Source organism: Rhinolophus sinicus, linkage group LG12 (genome assembly GCF_036562045.2).
Source record: "Rhinolophus sinicus isolate RSC01 linkage group LG12, ASM3656204v1, whole genome shotgun sequence".
NCBI classification, from domain to species: domain Eukaryota; kingdom Metazoa; phylum Chordata; class Mammalia; order Chiroptera; family Rhinolophidae; genus Rhinolophus; species Rhinolophus sinicus.
The window spans coordinates 52,137,768-52,158,334 of record NC_133761.1 but is presented as its reverse complement, the minus strand read 5'-3'; the positions used below and the strand labels follow the sequence as shown (position 1 = coordinate 52,158,334).

The following is a 20,567-nucleotide window of genomic DNA, read 5'->3' as shown; positions in this document are numbered from 1 at the left end:
CGTGCGGGTGCCGGACGCACACCTAGCTCAGTGCTCCGAGCTCGCTGCTTCCCGGAACTACTGCAGCTGCGGGAGAGGGAAGAACTCAGACTGCTAGGGCTCTGCTTGTGGCCCACAGGGCTGAGGGGGCAGCATATAACACGGCTGAACCCAATGCTCACGGCAGAGACCTCGGAGAAAAGACTGAGGGAAGAAGGCTGAAAACGGTGGTTTAAGCCCTCACTGCCGAGCAGAGAACAGAAGCCTTAGGTACTGAGACTAGCCGCCCCCTCCCTCCCCTCCCAGAGCTCGCCCCGCCCCCATCTGCCAGGTGCTAGAAACGGAACCGTATCAGTGTCAGATCAAAATAATAGAATATTTGCTGTTCTGAGAACTGTGGACCGCAGACACAGATTTATAGCCCAACTAGTTCTGGCAAAGGGGAGGGAGCTGTGGAAGCAGGACCAGCTGTGGTGGTGGTCACTGCCATTCCTCTGGGCCACCTCTCACAACTCACCCCACCCCTGGCCCCACCTATCTGGGTGGATCCCTGCAGGAGTAAAAAGAACTGCTGAAACAAACGGGCTCTGAATCGGGTGCAGGAAGAGCTTTGGAACTTCAAAAGCTCTCCGCATACCCACACGGACACTGCACCCTGTGACCCAGGCAAACTATTAATAGAGGAGAAGCCCGTCTCCCAGGGAATCAACGAATACAGTAAAGTTGCTGGCTACAAAATCAACATACAAAAGTCCATTGCTTTCCTATATACTAATAATGAAATCTCAGAAAAAGAAATACAAAACACAATTCCTTTTGCAATTGCAACAAAAAGAATAAAATACCTAGGAATAAACTTAACCAAGGATGTGAAGGCCCTATATGCTGAAAACTATAAGACATTTTTGAAAGAAATTGAAGAAGACACAAAGAAATGGAAAGACATTCCGTGCTCATGGATTGGAAGAATCAACATAGTTAAAATGGCCATATTACCCAAAGCAATATACAGATTTAATGCAATCCCCATCAAAATCCCACATGGCATTTTTAAAAGAAATAGAACAAAAAATCATCAGATTTGTTTGGAACCACAAAAGACCCTGAATAGCCAAAGCAATCTTAAGAAAAAAAGAACAATAATGGAGGTATCACACTCCCTGACTTTAGCTTGTACTACAGGGCTATAATAATCAAAACAGCATGGTATTGGCAGAAAAACAGACACATAGACCAATGGAATAGAATTGAGAACCCAGAAATAAAACCACATAAATATGGACAGATAATTTTTGACAAAGAAGCTAAAAACATACAATGGAGGAAAGACAGCCTCTTCAATAAATGGTGCTGGGAGAATTGGATAGCCACATGCAAAAGAATGAAACTGGACTGCTATTTGTCACCATGTACCAAAGTTAATTCAAAATAGATCAAAGACTTAAGCATAAGACCTGACACAATAAACTGCAAAGAAAAAAACATAGGTACTAAACTTGTGGACCTTGGGTTCAAAGAGCATTTTATGAATTTCACTCCAAAAACAATGGAAGTAAAAGCTAAAATAAACGAATGGGACTATATGAAACTTAAAAGCTTCTGCACAGCAAAAGAAACCAGTGACAAAATAAATAGGCAACCAACTGAATGGGAGAAGCTTTTTGCAAACAGTGCCTCCGATAAGGGGCTAATATCCAACATATACAAGGAACTCATGCAACTCAACAACAAAAGAGCAAACAACCCAATTGAAAAATGGGCCGAGGACCTGGAGAGACATTTCTCCAAAGAGGACATATAAATGGCAACTAGACATATGAAAAAATGCTCAACATCACTAATCATCAGAGAAATGCAAAGAAAAACCACAATGAGATATCACCTTACCCCAGTCAGAATGGCTATCACCAACAAGACAAATAGTAACAAGTGTTGGAGAGGCTGTGGAGAAAAAGGAACCCTCATACACTGTTGGTGGGAATGCAGACTGGTGCAGCCATTATGGAAGGCAGTGTGGAGGTTCCTCAAGAAATTACGAATAGAATTACCATATGACCCAGCAATCCCTCTCCTGGGTATCTACCCCAAAAATCTGAAAACATTTATACATAAAGACACGTGTGTTCCAATGTTCATTGTAGCTTTGATTATGGTGGCCAAGACATGAAAACAACCAAAATGTTCTTCGATAGATGAATGGATAAAGAAGTTGTGGTATATATACACAATGGAATACTATTTTGCGGTAAGAAAAGATGATATAGGAACATTTGTGACAACATGGATGGATCTTGAGAGTGTAATGCTGAGCGAAATAAGTCAGATAGAAAAAGCAGAGAACCATGTGATTTCACTGATATGTGGTATATAAACCAAAAACAACAAAAGAACAAGACAAACAAATGAGAAACAGAAACTCATAGACACAGACAATAGTTTAGTGATTACCAGAGGGTAAGGGGGGTGGGGGGTGGGAGATGAGGGTAAGGGGGATCAAATATATGGTGATGGAAGGAGAACCGACTCTGGGTGGTGAACACACAATGGGATTTATAGATGATGTAATACAGAATTGTATGCCCGAAATCTATGTAATTTTACTAACAATTGTCACCCCAATAAATTAAAAAAAAAAAAAAAGAAATAGCCCATTTTTTTACAGTTTCTTTTTTGTTTTTCTCCTTTAAGGAGGTCATGATTAACTTTATTTGGACACTTTTGGGATAATATTTTTCTTACATTGGAATCATTTGGCTTTGGAAATATTCTTTTAGAATAAACATCCAGGTCTTATGTATTTCAAAATTATTATCAGGATACTCTATGTATTAAGATTTTCTGGTGTGCTAAAATCTTTCTTAAGGGATCTCTTTGATTAAAGCATGATACTAAGTGATAATAATGTCTGGTGTACTGATCTCGGACCAGGCTCCAAGGTTCTCATCATCAGTCTGCCATTAACCAGCCCCGTGAGCATGGAGAAGATGTTTAACTTCTGTGGGCTCGGTCCCTTCATGTGTCAGACGACCTTCTCAGACCACGATTTTTCACAAGAACTTTTTAATATTATAGACTATAAACTTTGAGTTCAAATTTTTGAATATAAACTTTAAGTTCATATTTACTTTTCCCAATTCTATCCTTTGTCAGAGAACATATTTGAGCTCTGAAACTAGTCTTGATTTTTCTAGACAAGTTTAATGGAGTCCTAACTCTGGGAAAATTTTCCTAAAAAGTCAGATTAACATTCTATAACCATCCTAACATTTCTCTTTTTCCCCCTTTATCTCTCATTTCTATTTTTAAAAATTTTCAATTACAGTTGACATTCAGTATTATTCTATATTAGTTTCAGGTGTATAGTATAGTGGTTAGACCTTTATATAATTTACGAAGTGATACTACCTATTAGTCTAGTACCTACCTGGCACTATATATAAAACAACAAAGATCAAGTGTTGGTGAGGATGCAGACAAAAGGGAACACTTGTGCACTGTTGGTGGGATTGCAATTTGGTGCAGACACTACGGAAAACAGTATGGAGGTTCCTCACATGGGCATTCTGACAGGTATGGGGTAATATCTCACTGTGATTTTAATCTGCATTTCTCTGATGATTAGTGTTGTTGAGCATCTTTTCATGTCTATTGGCCATCTTTTCAGGTCTATTGGCTTCTTTGGAGAAATGTTTGTTCAGGTCTTCTGCCCATTTTTAAATCAAATTTGTTGTGTTTTTGGTGTTAAGTTGGATGAGTTCCTTATAAATTTTGGATATTAACCCCTTAGTGGATGTATCATTAGTGAATATCTTCTCTCATTCAGTGGGTTATCTTTTCATTTTCTTGATGTTTCCTTTGCTGTGCAAAACCTTTTTAGATTGATGAGTCACAATTGTTTATTTTTCTTTTGTTTCCCTTGCCCAAGGATATATATCAGGAAAAATACTACAAAGAGCAGTGTCAGAGAATTTACTGCCTGTGTTTTCTTCTAGGAGTTTTATGGTTTCAGGTCTTACATTTAAGTCTCATCCACATTGAGTTTATTCTTGTATAAGGTGTAACAAGTTGTCTAGTTTCATTTTTTTTTTTTTGCATGTATCTGTCCAGTTTTCCCAACACCATTTATTGAAGAGACTGTCTTTACCCCATTTTATATTCTTGCCTTCTTTGTCATAAAGGCGTGGGTTTATTTCTGAGCTCTCTATTTGTTCCCTTGATCTATGTGTCTGTTTTTATGCCAGTATCATGCTGTTTTGATTGCTATAGCCTTTTAGTACAGTTGATATAAGGTAGCTTGATACCTCCAACATTGTTCTTCTTTGTCAAGATTTCTGTGGCTATTCGGGATCTTTTGCGGTTCCATATAAATTTTAGTATTATGTGTTCTAGTTTTGTGAAAAATGCTATTGGTATTTTATAGGGATTGCATTGAATCTGCAGATTGCTTTGGGTAGTACGGACATTTTAGCAATGTTAATTCTTCCTGTCCATGAGCATGGTATATGCTTCCAATTATTTGTATTTTCTTCAGATTCTTTCTTCAATGTCTTATAATTTTCTGAGTACAGATCTTTTACATCCTTGGTTAAATTTATTCCTAGGTATTTTATTTATTTTTTTGATGCAATTGTAAATGGGATTGTTTTCTTAATTTCTGTTTCTGATAATTCGTTATTGGTGTATAAATATGCAATCAATTTCTGAGTATTAATTTTTTTTATCCTGCTGGTTTCCTGAATTCACTTATCAGTTCTCATAGATTTTTTTAGTGGAAATTTTTGGGCTCTTTCTTACAGTATCATGTCATATACACATTTTTTTTGCATTTTCAATTGGATGAGTGAGAACCTTCAGATGAGTCATATTTCCATTTAATCACGAGGAGTATTCTAAATTTTTACACAGAATATTAATTTCACATCTATCCAGACATTTTAAGGAATTTTAAATCTAGATATTTAAAAGGATATGAGGCCACTTAAGTAAAAGAATACCTGCAGAATTAATAGCCTGAATAGCATATTTAACATGAGTAGTTTCTTTTAAAAATCATACTTACTGCAGCTGGAAGTAATCATCCACTGCCTCATAATTTACATTCTGAGAAAACGTTATTTTCTGAAAAAGAAGATAACAAAGTTTTAAATTCTTTCTTTAGGTAAAAAAAAAAAAAATCATATATTTAACATTTTCCAATTTTTCTTTTCTATCTCAGAAACTCTAATTATGTACATGTTACATGTACTTTGTCACATTTTCCTTTTAATTTTATATTATCATAGTCCTTTTATTTGTATTGTTTTTCTCTCCCTCCTCATTTGACTTTTGTTATTGCAATATTCTCATCTTAATTTTTCATTTATATCCTGAGCCATCAAACTTTACACTTTCTTCTGTTTTCTAATAACCTTGTCTCTGGACATTTTTATTTCTTCTTTGAGGGTTTTAAATGATTACAGATAACATATTGTCTGTAATTTTTGAGACTGAGGAATTATTTGCCTGAACGTTTCCTCTGTTGTTTTTGAGTGATTTTTAAAAATGTCCCTTTGCTTTTTGCATATGTTCTTGCTATTTTATTCCATCTGGGGCATATTTGTAATTACAATCCCCATCTCCTTAAATCACTTTATGGTAGTTCTTTGTTTTATATACAGAGGGTGCCAAAAAAATGTATACACATTTTAAGAAAGGAAAAAACTGTATTAAAATTACACTGATGGTAACCACTTTGGGCACCTCTTGTAATTGCAGAAGTCACACGTGACTTGTATTCAAGTATATACCTTGTTTTTGGTATATACTGAGTATAACAATTTTAATAGTTTTTTTTTCCTTTTTAAAAATGTGTATACATTTTTTTGGCACCCTCTGTACATATTTATATATAATATGTTAATATTAGTCCTTTTCCTTGAACATGGAACTAGATTTATTGTTAATGTAATGACCTTGGCAACCTTCAAGTTTATTACAAAAGATTGTATATTTTGTGTTATATCACTTAGCATCCAGCTTATGTGTAAATAAACTTTGTCTCTGAAATAAGACTTTTTGCTAAGATTTTTCAAAGGCACAAAATCTTTGTTCTCATCACAACATATTAGCCAGAACCAAATTGATCTCTCTCTAAATATATATACATATAATTTTATATATTTCAAGATAAATATATATGAATAAATATTAAATTAACTCAAAATAAGATTAGTTACTTGAATGGAAGACCTTAAACTGAAACTGGAGGCCAAACCAGTCTGGGGCTCATGCTGCCTGCACAGCTCAGCCAATAGCCTGACACAGGAGTTGGGTCATAGAATAAACATTTATTATCAGAGCACTGGTGGTCTGAGAAGGCAGCGGATTAACACCTCCAAAAACTGCCTTCACATTCTCAGACCAGTCTGGTATATTTAAAAGACAATAGGGGCATTCCTCCAGAGGCCATATGATGGTTCCAGGGGTCTGCATGGAGCCTCCCCTCTGGCAATGTGGCTCTCCAATGTGGTCATCAACCCAGGAGCAGTGATGACAGTAACCTGGAAAGAATGCTAGGCCATAAAGATTGTGATCAGTAAGCATGGAGTATTGTGATCCGGCAGCAAGCATAAGTTTCAGGGTAATTATCTAAAGTAGGGGATATTCCAAACTTAAGAACTGGGACAGGGGACATTCCAAGCTCAAACCACAGAGAAGGGGTTGATCAACTGTTAAGCTCTAGAGCAGGGAGAGGCAAGGCCAGGGACAGGGACATTGCAAGGCCTCTTTTGTAGGGGTCCCAACCGGGCCCTGTTCCAAAATCATTAAAAACTTCTAAAAGTAAACATAGGTGGCTAGCTTTTTGACATTGGTCTTGGCAATGATTTTTTGGATTTAACACCTATAGCAAAGGCAACAAAAGCAAAAGTAAAACAAGTGGGACTGCATCAAACTAGAGAGCTTGTGTACAGCAAAGAAAACATCAACAAAATGAAAAGGTAACCTAATGAATTGGAGAATACAGTTGCAAATCATAAATCTGATAAAGGTTTACTATCCCTAATTTATGAGGAACTCAAACAAGTCAACAGCAAAAAAAGAAACAACTTCAATTGAAAAAAAATGGGGAGAGGATCTGAAGAGACAGTTTTACAAAAAAGAGATACAGATGGCTACCAGGTGCATGAAAAGGTTCTCAGCATCACTAATCATCAGAGAAATGCAAAGCAAAACCATCATGGGCTATTACCTCACATCTGTTAGAATGGCTATTATCAAAAAGACAAGAGATAACAAGTATTGGCAAGGAGGTGGAGAAAAGGGAACCCTTGTGCACAGTTGGTGGGAATGGAAATTGGTGGGGCTACTATGGAAAACATTATGGAGGTTCCTCAAAAATTAAAATCATATGATGCACCAAATCCACTTCTGGGTATTTATCTGAAGGAAACAAAAAGACTACTTCAAAAAGATATACTTATCCTCCCCATTCATTGCAGTATTATTTATCGTAGCTAAGACATGGATGCCATCCAAGTGTCCTTTGATTTTAGATGAATAAATGGATAAAAAAAAATGTGATATACACACAATGGATTATTTTTCAGCCACAAAAAGAAGGAACTCTTGCCATTTGCAACAACATAGACTGAATTTGAGGGCATTATTATTTTATTTATATACGAAATCTAAGAAACAGACAAACAAAAAACCTAAAAAACCAAAAACACCCCAAAATAGCCCTATGAACTCATAAATGCAGAGAACAGATTGGTCATTGTCAGAGGTGTGTGTGTGTGTGTGTGTGTGTGTGTGTAGGGGGCGAAATGGGTGAAGGCAGTCAAAAGGTACAGACTTTCAGTTATAAAATAAATAAATCATGGGGATGTAATGTACATCATGATGACGATAGTTCATAATACTGTATTGCAGATTTGAAAGTTGCTGAGAGAGTAGATCTTAAAAGTTATCATCACAAGAAAAACATTTGTAACTGTGGGTTGATGGATGTTAACTAGACTTGTTTTGGTGATCTTTTCACAATATGTACAAATATTAAATCATTATGTTATATACCTGAAACTAGTATCATATGATATGTCAATTATATCTCAATTTAGAAAAGGAGTTAGCTCAATTAAGATATTAAAAATAATTTTTAAAATTTCAAAACTTTTGGTTTAAATATCACTAAGAAAGTAGCTAGTAGCATTAAGAACTTTTCAAAATGAAAGTTATCCACTTTGGTATATGAGTGTTATATTCAATTTTTTTAAAAAATGAATGATTAGCTATAATTCTTAGTGCCATTCTAGCTAATAATTAGCCTGAGAAGTTATAGTGACCCAATCTGTATGATATAAGCAAACTTATATTATATACAAGGTTATTAAAGCATACTACTCTTATAATTCATCAAATCTAAGATGCCATAGGATGTAAGACTCATGCATATTTCAGAGATGTTAAGTCTAAAAAAATAAAAGAGCCTAGAATTCAAATATGGTGGTAGTAACACATATGGTGCTTACTATGTGCCAGCTGATCTAAGTCCTATATATACATATTAATTTATTTAATCCTCATAATAATTATTCTTATCATTACTTAGATGAGAGAACTAAGGCACAGATTTAAAAACTTCTCAATGTCATCAGTTAGTGATAGAGCCAGTATATTATTAAAACACACAAATTTTTCATTGTCCTTGGTAATTTCTATATTTTGGTTGGTAACTTATAATTTGAAGGGCTGAATTTCAAATGGGCAAACATACATTATACATCCAATTCTTAAAAAGGAGGCCTATAAGAGTGTACGAATATACATATCGGGGATAGATAATCAAAGAAAATTTCCTTGGGCTGAGGAAAAGTGTAAATCTTTTCTGTTTTTGTTCTGAAAGGAGGGGATATGTTAGCTTCAGAAAAGTGAATTAAATATACTCCTTGTTTCTTGAAACACAATCAATCCTGTCTCATTTTATTTATTGCAATTTTCCCCTGTATCTTCTTCTCCCATACCCTTCCCCCATAACAGGCACCCGTAACATATATCAAACAAGTATTATTCATTTTACAAGGATACAAAGATACTCAATAACATATATCAAACAAGCATGATATACCTCAGCCTCTTAATCACTGAACACTATTTTTCACTCAATACTGTTTTAAGATCTATCCATGTCACTGTATGCAAATCTATATCAGCTTTATTTGTTTCCATACCTGTTAATGCTGCATTGCATTATTATTGTAATTGTGGAATTAAATGCTATGGACTAATGAAATATGAGTGTATGCGTGTAAAAAGGGAGTACTGTTTTCCTGAGACATAAGTTGCTTTGGAAAATTTTGATAAAGCAACCCACTAAAGAAATTGCTGAATTAGGTGTGAGAAAGATCACAGTAAAAGACTGAAACAAATTGTGAAAATCTAGAACTTTGGTTGTTTTAAGTGTCTTTAAGTTTTCCCCCCTCTATTTTAAAGAGACTGAAATGGGAACTCAGGAACGATAATATCATGAATAAGGTTATACAAGAAAGGAGCTGAGGAACTCCCTAAGTGGACTTATTTAAAAACAAACACACAAACAAAAGTCTGTGGTCCTGTATTAAAAGATTGACTAATGAATGTATATTCATTTATTTACGTTAAAGTAAAATGTTTCACATATATCGGTTTCAATTTTTATGATTCTCAGCATCAACCGACTTTGAAATTACCTGAAAACTTTCATGCCTTTGTATCAGTTAAGAGGCCCCCTAAGCTTAAGGAAGGTGGGCCTAGAAGAGGAAGTGTTAGATAAGGCAAGGGTTTCAAGGTCTGGGTGGTTGTAACTAAATGCTCTTCTTGCTGAAGGATTAAAATGTAGCATAGCGTTCTGCAGATGTAGCTGTAAACAGGATGAACTTGACAGGAAACAACCAGATAAGTGTAGCCAATTGCAAAGAACAAATCAACATATAAGTAACCAAATAATGTATATAAGCAATAGCTAAGCCTCCTTTTAGGGAGACAGAGCACTGGCTGTGAATCCTCTGTCTCCTTTACTTGCTACCAGTGAATAAAACTACCTAATGACAACCATGACTTATTCTTGAATAGAATACCCCAAGCAGTGAACACCTTGAGTTCGGTAAAAGAAGTGGGGAATACAATACACAATATTTGGGAAGACATTTTAGTAACACGTAAAATGCTTATGCTATAATAGTAATTGGAAAAGTAGTACACAAAGCAATATACCCAGTACACGTAACACCTATTGTGATAGAATTTTTGCAAAGATGACTGCAATTATTCCTCCCATTCCTATATGCATGTCCTTTTACAGTATACATTGGCTGTTCTTCCATCAAGAAGCAGAGTCTATTTCCCCATCCTGTTAATTTGGGCTGGTCTTGTGAATTGCATTGATGACTAGAATGAGGTCAAATCTAGGTCCCAAGAGGCCTTGTGATTTCTGCTCTCACCCTCTTGGAACGTTGCCCTGAGACTGCTGTGCAAAGAAGTCATGTCTAGTCTGGAGGATAGAAACCACATGGAACAGAGACAAGTGCTCCAGCTGAAGCCCCTTATACTAACAAGCCAGTGCTTGCAGCAACCACTTGACATGTGAATGAGGCCATCTTAAGTCATACTGCCCCAGACAAGCCACCAGATGACCACAGCCTCATGAATGAACCCAGATGAAACCCACTGAAATGCCCAGATATGCACAACCCAAATTGTTGACTCACAGACTTGGTTATTGTTTGAGACAATTAGGTTTTGGGGTGGTGTTATACTACAATAGACAGTAGATAGAACTCTCCAGAAAAGCCAGGCATTGGAAAAAGAAAAGGAAGCAAATAATAGAATTAACAGTCAGAGTTTTGCAGAAATGTATTTTAGGTGGGAAAGAGTTCTTGGATATTGAGAGTGAAAATTGTGGCTCAGGAATTAATAATGGCTTGTCCTATTATTATTTATTAAAAGCATGTATATTTCTCAATGGTTTCCAGGCCTAGAAGGGAAATCTGTTTTTAAAAAATGTTAATACTTTTCAATTTATTAAAATCAAAATAATAAATTTTAAAATATTAACTTACCATAGTTTTAGTGCAGTATCCTAAGGCAATTTCGTAGTAAATATAATTTTTCTCTTCTAATATTTTTGGGCCATATGATTCCACAATCATATACAGACCGATATTTTCTGGATAGACTATTTGAACCCAAACTGATAGGTTCTCTCCCTTGTCCAAAAGGTGATAAACATGAGAAGCATTATGATAAAATGCCATGAAGGGGCATTTTTCGTTTGTTTTGAAAGTTACACTTTGTGCTTCCAGTCTTATGGGATAGTCCTGTATATGTATTGTGCCATTGTCAAAAACATTTAAGATATATATTTCAGCAGATGTATGCAAGAAAATTGCTGATTTTGTTACATTATTTGTCCATAAATGTAGCTTTGTTGCATCTCTAATATTAATCTTGAAATAAAACATTATATTATTTTCCATTTTTACCAAAATATTTCCATAATAATCTGGAAAAAAAGGACAAAAGTGTGTTATTCTAAATAACCATAAATCCATGCTGCTTTATTTAAGTGCACTTTTAACCAAAATAATTTCTTTTATAATGACGGAGTATTTATGTACTTTGAGAAAATTAGAGTGCAGAGGCACAAACCTACAACTTTACACAATGCTGGATAACTTCTCTTCTGCTTCCAAGTAGAGCAGTTTTTTTCCCCCCCTGGATACTTTTCTCCTTGCATTCACTGTGTCACATTTATATATCACATCATTTACAGAGAAAAAAGAGTGAGTGTGTTAAATAATGAGCATGACAGGAATGGCATTATTAGGAAGCGTTGTGTTATTGAGGCAGGATAAGTAGCCTAGGAAACGGATCTCCGCCTCCAGATACAATATGAGGCAACTCCCTAGTTACATTTTCACAAGAAACTGTATCCGGCACCTGTGGCTAGAGAAAAACAAGAACAAGTTTAATCTGGCAGGAGCAGTATCCATGACTGGGACCTGACCTTTAACTAATTATAAGGTCATTTACATTGCAGTTACTGCGACTCCCGTCATGCACCCAATACCATGACAGTTCCTGAGATCAAGAGTATGAAACTGAGGGTACCACCTACTGGGAGGAGACAGATGAGCCACACCAATGTCACATCCCCAAGTCCTGACCCTGGAGGTATAAAAAGCCCTGATCAGGGCTTCCTCAGGGTGACTCAGTCTTTGAGTTCACCTGCACTTCCATCTCAAGTGTATACTTTCACTTTAATAAACTCCCTGCATTATCCTACATCTGTTTTTCTCTTGAATTCTTTCTTGAGCAGAGATAAGAACCTGGTTACTGCTGCTCCAGGTTGAGTCCTCTCTTGGACATCCCTGTGAGCCTCTGGCAACATCTCAGACTAAATTACGTCCCCCCAAAATGCATATGTTGAAGCCCTAACTCCCATTGTGACTGTATGTGGAGGTAGAGTCTTTAAAGAGGTAATTAAAGTTAAATGAAGTCATAAGGGTGGGACCCTAATCCAACATGAACTAGTGTCCTTATAAGAGGAGGAAGAAAAGACACCAGATCTCTCTCTCTCTCTCTCTCTCTCTCTCTCTCTCTCTCTCTCTCTCTCTCTCTCCATGCACACAGAGGAAGGGCTATGTGAGGACACAGTAAGAAGGTGGCTGTCGTCTCGAAGCCAGGAAGAGAGTCCTCACCAGAAAGCAACCTTGATGACACTTTGATCTTGACATCTAGCCTCCAGAAACATGAGAAAATAAATTTCTATTGTTTAAGCCTCCTAGTCTGTGGTATTTTGTTATGGTAGCTCTAGCAGAAGAATACAATTGGGATGAAGGAATAGGGGTAGAATTGACACCTCGTCAGATTCACTCTGTAAATAATAATAAATTTTCTTCTCTTAATACAGTATTACGCTTAAGTCATAGAGGTTCATAGATAATACGTCTCTTAACCTCTTTGGTTCTAGAGCCATATCTGTAAAATTAACAGTTAAACTAGTTGATTTCACAGCTTTCTTTCCAGATACAACATACTTTGTGTACAGCTTCTAGGGGTATACTTTCTTTAATTGTAATTAAACTCCTAAATGAGAAATGCCAATATTTTTAGGATCAGAATATTTTAATAAGGTATTGGTGTCAACATACCTTTCCTTATAGTTAAGCTCCCTATGGCTATAATACCAGTAGGAATTTGACAATATAATAATGCTCATGAAATTGTTACACTGACAGGTAAGATTAATACGAAGCTTGAAATATTTTTCAGAATATATTAGTAAAACTGCAAAGGTAAAATGCCTTTAATGCTGGGGCAACACACACTGGAAATCAAACACCAGTGTTTTCATGTCAGTAACCCTTCAAGTTTTGCCATGTTGTGAGGCAGAACTACGGTGCCACAGTGATTTGGGCAATACAGTGACTAGGAAATTTTCTCATATAACTTAGATTTCTTTCTGCATTCCATTTTGTTTTGTTTGCTTTTGGCAATAAAGCCATCCAGGCTTACCAAATCCTTGGCCTATTGTGCTTTGTGTGTGTTTCTAGAAATTTCACAAGGTGGAAGGAGAGAAAACTGTGTGTGGATGACATAATAAAATATATCTCTGTCGAATGAATAAAGTAATTGTAAGATATGTAGTATGATGAGAGATAAAATATAAAACATCACAAAAAATACATTGTTTTTGGCTTTTATAGAATGTCCAAGTCGTTTCGTGATATGATCCCTGTTTTCATTAAACAATCTTATCTCTTACTACTTTTTGCTTCACACTCTGTTCTCTAGTTATTCTGAACTAATTTCAGTTCTACAAAGTTGCCTTGTTCTCTCCCACCTCCAGGTCTTTGCTACCTCAATCCGCTATCCCGTCTAGTGATCTAAATTTTCTAATATATTTTCTCCCCCTAGTTTCAGTTTAGAAGTCATTTAATCCATGCTGATTTTTCTGATCTCATAAATCTGGGTTAGATGCCCTTTTTTGTATGCTTTCCATCACCCTCTCTTTTGCCAATCATACTGCTCATTAAAAACATTATTAAATGAACTTTGGATTAAATATGAAGTTAAGATGAAAATTAGGAATGATTTAAAAAATAATGAGAATAAGAATACTATATATAATAGTTTGTGGGATGCAGCTAAAGCCACACAGAGAAAAATTCATAGCCTTATGCTTATTCATAGCTTTAAATGCTTAGACAACAAGAAAGACTGAAAATAAATGAACTAATTTAATTTAAGAAGTAGGCAACAGAACATCAAAGGTACAAAAAGAAAGGAGAAGTGAAGAATCGATGACAAAATAATGAAAAAAGGAAGTAAATTTGAAGAATACAATTGAGTCCTTTTTAAAGGAAAAGAAAACAAAAACAAAAATCCCCCAAGATCATAAACAATATCTTGCAAGCCAAATTAACAAAGGATGGGGCTCAAACATCATTATAAATGAGAAAATATACAATTACAAATATGTGAGAAATTTAAAGATTAAAATGTGATTTAAAACCGTTGCTAATAAATTAAAAATCTCAATAAAATAATTTTCTAGGAAAATACAAACTTTTAAAATTGACTCAAGAGAGATGAAAGATTTGAATAGACCAATCACAGAAAATAAAAATAAGGGAGAAATACAACATTTGTGGTTGGGAAGACCTAATATTGCAAATATGCAATCATTTATTCAGTAAGTATTACTGACTGTCTACTATGGCTACACTTCCTAGACACTTGGCAGGGAGACATTAATAAAAACAAAACAAAACAAAAAACAGAAAGATCCTTCTCTTGTGTAGCTTCTATTCCCTCCAGGAAAGGCAGCCAATAAACATGAAAATAAGTAAATGTGTTAGGTGATTAAGGCTACAGTAATCAAAATAATGTAGAGCAGATAGATGAGTGAAACAAAATGGCCTAGAAACTGAACCCAGTTAACATGAGGAATGAATACATAATAAAGGTGGCATTTCAGATCTGTGGGGTAAGGGTTGCTTAATAAGAGTGGTTTGATGATAAGTGAAATAAGTCAGAGAAAGACAAATACCGTATGATATGACATACATGTGGAATCTAAAGACCAAAATAAATGAACAAACAGAACAGAAACAGACTCATTGATACAGAGAACAAACTAATGGTTGCCAGAGGGGAGGGGGGTTGGGAGCTGGGTGAAAAAGGTGAAGGGATTAAGAAATACAAATTGGTAGTTACAAAATAGTCATGGCAATGTAAAGTACAGCATAGAGAATATAGTCAATAATGTTGCAAGAATGCCAGGGGGATGCTAGAATAATCGGTGGGATCACTGTGTAAATTATGTAAATGCCTAACAAATAAATAACTACGTAACTAACTAACTAACTAACTAACTAACTAACTAACTAAAACTAACTAAATACCCAGTTTGTGGTATTTTGTTACAGGAGCCCTAGGAAACTAATACAACACCTTATTGCTTCCTACACTGAAAATGCGTACGTAACTTGCTTAGATGGTATCTGCTGATTGACCAAAATGAACCCTGAAAAAAAATCCCTGAGTTTGCCATTTTGCTATGTGAGACCATAATTAGCATTAGTAGAATTTGATATCCATATTTAGGTGGTAAGAAGTGCACATAGACCTATCAAAAGCATCGTATGTTTGTGCATTTAAAATTATTACATCTTCTTAAGAAATATGTCTATTATGAAATCTAGAGTAATTTTTGCAGAATGAGAGCATCTCACCTATAAAAACATCGTGAATAATGCTGTCATGTGATAATCTTGATAGATTTCCAGATTCTGTAGGTGTTTGTAAAACTCCAATATCAGTGAAATTGTGATAACAATAGTAGATCCTGTGTTTGTCCCATAGTATTAATTGTGGCAGTGCTGAATATAAAAACTGTGGGATTATAAAACTGTCAGTTGTGACAGTTAATGCAAAGTCTTGGTGCACCAACTGTTTTGTATCTTCGTTATATATCACGAGGTAAATTTTTTTAACAACATTACATGTAATGCAGTAGTTTAATAACAAGGCGAGTTCCAAAGGGTGGCCTGTATACTCAACATTGTGTATAGTCAGAGTAGCAGCTGGTGATATATTTAGAATTTTCCCCAGTTTTTTAGTAGTCATTATTTTGACAAAGTTATGAGGAGTATATCCAAGATAAACTTCATTTCTTGTCCAGACTGCCATGGTACTTCTTCTTTCGGTATCCTGTGACAAAATTGAAATTAATTAGAAAATCTTTGATTTTAGGGACAGTCCTAACAATTTCTGTCTTCTAACTTGCTACATCTAAAAATAAAACAGTAACTACTAAGATTTAATTTTTAGTATATTTCCGAATAAAACTTCAGGCATAGAAATACATGACATAGAAGTATGTCATATTACATATAACCATAAAAGTAAGGTTTTTTTTCAGTAATTTTATTCTTTTACATACTGTTTCTATCAGTAGAAATAATTAATCTTAATTCACTTTTAAATCCTCAAAGAGCATCAGCCTTCTCTTTTCTTATGTATTTATTCTCTTTATCCAGGAATACTCCTTTGAACTTGATGTTTACTAAGGTCAAGATATAAGGACACTTCAGAAGTTAAATAATTTTTTGGAATTCCAGATTCCTTAAATATTAGATAGAAAGAAGAGAGACCTTAAAACCTTAATCAAATCAATACTACCTTTTTATGGCACAATCTATTAGAGAAAAAGGCCATTCAGAGACAGCTATGTCTGAAATTCAATGGGTCTAATTTCATTTAGAGAGCCAAGGTCCTCCTTCTCCTCTGTCTCCCTTCCCCAGCTGTTTCTAATTCTTAGAGATTTTTATTTAAAATGTAACATCTCGTAGTTATTACTATATTATTGACCATATTCCCTATGCTTTACTTTACATCCCAATGACTATTTTGTAACTGCCAATGTCTACTTCTTAATCCCTTCACCTTTTTCACCCTGCCACCCAACCTTTCTCCCATATATCATGCCAATAAATCTAGTACCCATCTGACACCATATATAGTTATTAAAGTATTATTGACTGTATTCCTTATGCTATACCCTACATCCCCATAACTACTATGTATCAACAAATTTTTACTTCTTAATCCCTTCCTCTTTTTCACTCGCTTCCCCAACCCCTCTCCCATCTGGCAACCATCAAAATGTTCTTCATAAGTTTATTTCTGTCTTGTTTGTTTATTTTGTTCTTTAGATTCCACATATAAGCAAAATCACATTGCATCTGCCTGACATACTCCACTCAGCACAATACACTCCAGGTCTAGCTATACCACCACAGATATCAAGAACCCATTTCCTTCCATGGCTGAGTGATATTCCATTGCATATACATACCACCTCCTCTTTATCCATTCATCTATCAATGGACACCAAGGCTGCCTCCACATGTCGGCCATTGTAAACAATGCTGCAATGAACATATGGATACACATGTCCCCTTGAAGTAGCATTTTGGGTTTCTTTGGACAAATACCCTGAAGTGTGTTTACTGAGTCCTTCTTTGTCTCTTGTTCTAGTCTTTGTTTTAAAGACTATTTTGTCTAATATAAGTATTGCTACCTCTGCTTTTGTTTGTTTGTTTGTTTCCATTTTCATGAAATATCATTTTCTGTCCAGTTACAATCTGAAGTGAGTCTCTTGTAGGCAGGATATGTAAGAGTCTTGTTTTCTTATCCATTCAGCCATGTTATCTTTTTGCCAGGTTAGGGTAGCTTTCTGTCATTATTTCTTCTAATAGGTTTTCAATTCTTTGCTCTCTCTCTTCTCCTGATATTCCTATGATGTGAATGTTGGTACACTTCATGTTGTCCCAGAGACCCCTTCAACTGTCCTCATTTTTTTGGATTCTTTCCTCATTTTGCTGTTCTGATTGGGTATTTTCTGCTACCTTCTCTTCTTTCTTTTTTTTTTCCAAGTCAAGTTGTTGTCCTTTCAGTCTTAGTTGTGGAGGGCGCAGCTCAGCTCCAGGTCCAGTTGCCGTTGCTAGTTGCAGGGGGCACAGCCCACCATCCCCTGCGGGAGTCGAACTGGCAACGTTGTGGTTGAGAGGACGCGCTCCAACCAACTGAGCCATCCGGGAGCTCAGCGGCCTCTCAGCTCAAGGTGCTGTGTTTAATCTTAGTTGCAGGGGGCGCTGCCCACCATCCCTTGCGGGACTCAAGGAATTGAACTGGCAACCTTGTGGTTGAGAGCCCACTGGCCCATGTGGGAATCGAACCGGCAGCCTTCGGAGTTAGGAGCATAGAACTCTAACTGCCTGAGCCACCGGGCCGGCCCCACCTTCTCTTCTAAATTGCTGATTCGATCCTCTGATTTATCTAATCTGTTGATTCCCTCTAATGTATTTCCGTTATTACATTCTTTAATTCTGGCTTTATTGTTTAATTCTTTTTTATTGTTTCTAGCTCCATTTTTATGTTTCCTATCTCTTTGTTGAAGTTCTCCCTGAGATCACTGAGCATCTTTATAACCAGTGTTTTGGACTCTGTATCTGGTAGATTGCTTGTCTCCATTTTGTTTAGTTATTTTTCTAGAACTTTGTTCTTTTATTTGGGACATGTTTCTTTGTTTCCCCATTTTGGCTGCCTCCCTGTGTTTGTTTCTATGTATTAGGTGTGGCTGCTATGCCTCCCAGTCTTAGTACCGTGGCCTATGTAGTACGAGTCCTGTGGGGTCCAGTGGCACAGTCTCTCTGGTCACCTGAGCCAGGTGCTGCAGGCGTGTCCCTTGTGTGGGTTGTGTGTGTCCTTGTTATAGTTGAGCCTTAGTTACTGTTTGCACATCAATGGGAGGGGTTGACCCTCAGGCTGATTGGTTGTAAGAACGGGTCATTACTACAGTGGAGGAGTTGCTGTGCTATGCTGACTCTATGGAAAAGGATTCATTTAGCGGGGCTGTGGTACCTGCCCAGTCTGCCCTTTGGGTTTGTCATCCTTGCAGGTTGCTGGGTGATGTTCTGGCTCTGTTTGAAGCTGGCTACCGGGCATGCCAGATCTGGGCCTCCTGGAAGACATTCAGCCATAGCCTGTGCCCTGCCGGAGGCCACGTGGCATGAGCGGCAACATAGTCTCTATCGTAAATTTTCATTAGTGCTGCTATAGTGCAAAGGCATCTAGAGATAATATACATAAACAAATGAGCATGACTGTGTTCCAATGAAACTATTTACAAAAAGGTGGCAGTCTGGTTTACACTGATGGGTGATAGTTTTTCTGACCCATTATGTTGTTTATTCTTGTACATCCTTGCTGATCTTCTTTCTACTTATTTTTATCTATTACTGAAACAGGAGTGTAAAAATCTTCCAATAAATTTTTGGATTTATCTATTTCTTTATTCCATTTAATTAATTTTGGTTCATGTATTTTGAAACTTGGTTGTTAGGTGCATACGTATTTAGGATTGTTATGTCTTCTTGATGCATTGACACTTTTATCATTATATTAATGCCTTTTTTGTTCCTGATTGTTTTCCTAGTTTGTCTGATATTAATAAAGTGACTCCAGCTTTCTTTTAATTAGTGTTTGATGGTATATACTTTTTCAATGTATTACTTTTAATCCAACTACATCTTTATATTTAAAGTGGACTTACTATAGAAAGCATACAACTTGGTATTTAAAAAAATCCAACATGACAATCTGTGCTTTTTAATTAGTGTTTTAGGTCATTTACATTTAATGAAATTATTGACATGTGTCTACTCAGCTCTGATATTTTATTGGTTTGTTTGTATCCTCTGGCTTATGTCTCTCTGGTTCCCTTTCCTGCCTGCTTTTGGATTATTTGGAAAAAACAGTTTCAGTATTCCATTTTTATTTATCTGTTGGGTTTTTAAACTCTTTACAGCCTACTTAGAATTAAAACTAATATTTCAAGTGGAATGAAGAAATCTCACTACCCCATAGGTTCCTTTACCTCATTTATGTTGTAATTGTCATATTATATAAACATAAATTAAAACTCCCACCAGAAAGTGTTATATGTTTTAAGTTTTGCTATTACCTGTCATACATATTTTAAGGCACTTAAGGGTATAAAAATCTATTATACCTACATGCCCACCTTTCCTGTTGTTTTTATTCACTCCTGAAGTTTTAAATTTTCCATTTCTCTTCCACCTGATAAGCCTCATTAGGCATTTATTTCTTTTAGAGCAGGTCTGTTGGTAAAAAATTCTCTTATTTTCCTTTATCTAAGAATGTCTTTATTTCTCCTTAATTCCTGAAACACATTCTTGTCTGGAAATAGAATTCTAGGTTGATCTTTTATTTTTTTTCTTTCAGGACTTTAATAATATTGCTTCATTGCCTTCTGTCACCTGTGGCTCCTGATGGGAAATATACCATCACTTGAGTCACTGTGCTCCTATATATGATGTCATTTTTATCTTGTTGCTTTCAAGCTTTTTTCCCCTTTTGGTTTTCAGTAGTTTATGAATTTCTTTGCAATTATTTTGTTTGGAGTTTGTTGAGCTTCATGGTTCATAAATTTATATTTTCTGCCCAACATGGGAAGTTTCTCATCATTATATATCCAGATT

At 35.8% G+C, this 20,567-nt stretch overlaps 1 protein-coding gene across 1 annotated transcript in view; it reads right to left on the bottom strand.

Annotated features, from left to right (window-relative positions):
- CATSPERE (catsper channel auxiliary subunit epsilon) overlaps window positions 1–20,567 on the bottom strand; it is an 84,658-nt gene that overhangs the window by 31,612 nt on the left and 32,479 nt on the right. The window contains exons 10-12 of the mRNA XM_019730846.2: window positions 15,735–16,212; window positions 11,055–11,497; window positions 5,039–5,097 (exon numbers count right to left, since the gene is read on the bottom strand). Coding sequence (XP_019586405.2) covers window positions 5,039–5,097; window positions 11,055–11,497; window positions 15,735–16,212 — 980 coding nt within the window. The remainder of the gene's footprint in view (window positions 1–5,038; window positions 5,098–11,054; window positions 11,498–15,734; window positions 16,213–20,567) is intronic.